This window comes from Castanea sativa, chromosome 7, assembly GCF_040712315.1.
Source record: "Castanea sativa cultivar Marrone di Chiusa Pesio chromosome 7, ASM4071231v1".
Lineage (NCBI taxonomy): Eukaryota > Viridiplantae > Streptophyta > Magnoliopsida > Fagales > Fagaceae > Castanea > Castanea sativa.
The window spans coordinates 23,705,284-23,708,459 of NC_134019.1; the positions used below are offsets into that span (position 1 = coordinate 23,705,284).

Consider the following 3,176-nt stretch of genomic DNA (forward strand, 5'->3'; position numbering starts at 1 on the left):
TCGAACTGTCTGAGTTCGATTGCCCACTGGACCATTCTCCCTGCTGACTCAGGTTTGTTTAGGGATTTCCTGATTGGTTGGTCCGTCATTACCAGGATAGGATGTGCTTCGAAGTACGGTCGCAGCTTCCGTGAAGCCACTATTAAGGCGAATGCAATCTTCTCAATCCTAGGATACTTGGCTTCTGCTCCCTGGAGGGCTTGACTGATGTAGTAAACTGGAAGCTGCTTCTTATCTTCCTCTCGAATCAGGGCCACACTGACGGCCATGGCTGATGCCGCCAGGTATAAATAAAGGTTTTCCCCTTCCTTTGACAGACTCATGAGGGGCGGATTGCTCAGGTAACGTTTGAGCTCTTGAAATGCTGCTTCGCATTCGTCAGTCTAGGAAAAAGCTTGCTTCAATATCTTGAAAAAGGGTAAGCATTTGTCCGTTGCTTTAGAGACGAACCTATTGAGTGCAGCAATCCTCCCTGTGAGCTTTTGGACTTCTTTGACGGTCTTCGGCGATGCCATGTTGAGTATTGCTTGTACCTTCTCTGGATTTGCTTCTATTCCTCTCTAGGACACCATGAACCCCAAGAACTTTCCTGAGGCTACCTCGAACACACACTTACTAGGATTCAGCTTCATCTGATATTTTCTGAGGGTATCAAACGTCTCTTTCAGATCATCCAGGTGCGTCAACTCCTTTTTGCTCTTGACGAGCATATCGTCCACATAAACCTCCATGTTTCTACCAATTTGCTTGCTGAACATCTTGTTTACTAGTCTTTGGTATGTTGCCCCTGTGTTCTTCAGTCCAAAGGGCATCACCTTATAGCAGTAGAGCCTTTGGCTTGTGATGAAAGCAGTTTTTTCCTGATCTTTCTCAACCATTTTTATCTGGTTGTATCCTGAAAAAGCATCCATGAACGTCAGTAGCTTATGCCCGGCCGTAGAATCTACTAGCTGGTCTATCCTAGGTAGGGGGAAACTGTCCTTTGGGCAAGCCTTGTTTAGGTCCGTGAAATCCATGCACATTCTCCATTTCCCATTCGCTTTTTTCACCAGCACGACGTTGACCAGCCACTCGGGATAATAAACCTCCCGAATGAAGTCTGCTTGTAGCAACTTGTTAACTTCGTCGGTGATCGCTTGGCTTCGTTCGGGGGCAAAGACTCGTCGTCTTTTTGGATGGGCTTTTTCCCGGGATCTACGTTCAACTCATGCTGGATTACCTGGCGTGATATGCCGGGCATATCCTCGTGACTCCATGCAAATACATCCAAGTTTTCCTTGAGGAATTGGACGAGTTTCTTCCTCATCTCGGGGCTTAAGGTTGTTCCTATCCTCGTCACCTTGGCAGTCTCCCTATCAATGAGTTCCACTGTTTCCAAAGCTTCTACTTTGTCTTCTTTTTCCTCCTCAATTGTCCACGTGTGGTTTTTCTTCGCAGCCAGTACAGCCTGGTAGCATTCCCTGGCCAAGACCTGATCTCCTTTCACCTCGCCGACTCCGTCCTCGATTGGAAATTTCACCTTTAGGCAGTAGGTGGACGTAGCCGCCTTCCACCTGTTAAGCGTGGGTCTCCCAATGATTACATTATATGAGGAGGGGCAATCTACCACCAGGAAGTCCAACTGACGGGTCAGCTGCTTCGGGTAGGTCCCTATTGTGACTTTTAGCGTCACTATGCCCTTGGGGTATACCCTGTCCCCACTGAAGTTGACGAGGGGGGAATCGAATGGGCGCAATCTCCCAGGATCTAGTTTCAACTGTTGGAAGGCCGGTAAGTACATGATGTCTGTGGAGCTGTCATTGTCTACGAGGATCCTCTTAGTGTTGAACCTTTCGATTGTGAGCGTTATAACCAGGGGGTCATTATGTGGCTACCTTACTCCTCGAGCATCCTCTTTGTTGAAAAACATATCCTGGTTTGTCCGTCTCTACTTTAATTGGGGGTTCCATATGGACGTTATTTACTTGTCTCTGGCATGTTTTCTTGAGAGACTTGTATGATCCCCCCATGAATGGCCCTCCTGCAATCATACTTATCTCTCTGATCACATCTTGTGGTGGTTGGGATGGACGGATCTCATTCTTGGATGAGGATTCGCGCTGGCTCTTATTGCCGTCTCTGAACCTGCTGGACTCCCCCTTTTTCACATACTTCTACAGTTTTCCTTTCTGTATCAACTCCTCTATCTATCCTTTCAGGTCTCGGCAATCCTCCGTGTAATGGCCATGATCTTTGTGGAATCGACAGTATTTGTTCTTGTCACGCACGTTAGGGGATGAATGTAAAGGTCTCGGCCATTGAAGGTAATGTTGATCCTGAATCTGTGTCAAAATTTTGTCAACAAGCATAATTAGAGGGGTGAATTTTACTGTTCGTGGAGATTTTTCGTCCTTTCGTTTATCTACGTCACTTCCTCGACGGCCTAGGTGCTCCCTCTTTTGCCCCCTACGTTCGTCTTTCTTCATTCCCTCCTTTCTTGGCCTTTCCTCGTCCACAATGGCTGCCAGTGCGTCCTCGGCATTCATGTACTTTTGGGCCTTCAGGAGCATCTCTGCCATCGTCCGAGGCGGATTCTTTGCCAGCGAAACGACGAATTTTCTGGACTTAAGCCCTGCTTTAAATGTCGTCAGCTGTACCTTATCGTCTGCGTCGTCCACTTCTAGGGTCTCTCGAGTGAAGCGTTTCACGTATGACCGCAAGGTCTCTTTCTCCCCTTGCTTAATAGTGAGTAGGAGATCCGTTGGTCTCTTGGGACGTTGCCCTCCGACAAAATGGCGCAGAAAGGCGCTACTTAATTGCTCGAAGTTGTTAATGGATGAAGTGGGCAGTCTCGTGAACCACTCTCTTCCAGCTCCCCTCAATGTAGTAAGGACGGAATGACACATTATTTTTTATTAGGGGGCTGTTGAAGGCCCAGTGTCGTCTTCAAGGTATTAAGGTGATCTTGGGGATCCTTGAGCCCATCAAAAGGCTCAAGTTGAGGCAACCAAAACTTTGCTGGTACTGGTCGTTCTAAGATTGCCATGGTAAAGGGAGAATCTGTTGCCCTGACCATTCTATCTAGGCTTCGATCCGTCTTCTCCTTGATGGCATTTCTCAATTCGTCCATCTCCTTTCTCATTTCTTGGAGGAGATCAGAATGCTGTTCCTTTGGAGTAATGGTCCTTCGTCGGTCA

The 3,176-nt window shown here is 47.5% G+C and overlaps 1 protein-coding gene across 1 annotated transcript; it reads right to left on the reverse strand.

The window, feature by feature from the left end:
* Window positions 1-2,186: 2,186 nt before the first annotated feature.
* Window positions 2,187-2,885, reverse strand: LOC142644184 (uncharacterized). The gene has a single exon (XM_075818849.1). The coding sequence runs from the start codon at window positions 2,883-2,885 to the stop codon at window positions 2,187-2,189; it is 699 nt and encodes a 232-aa protein (XP_075674964.1).
* Window positions 2,886-3,176: the final 291 nt, after the last annotated feature.

Bases quoted from the DNA above. Each gene is read 5' to 3' on its own strand.
- LOC142644184 (XM_075818849.1), bottom strand. From the start codon at position 2,885: ATGTGTCATTCCGTCCTTACTACATTGAGGGGAGCTGGAAGAGAGTGG.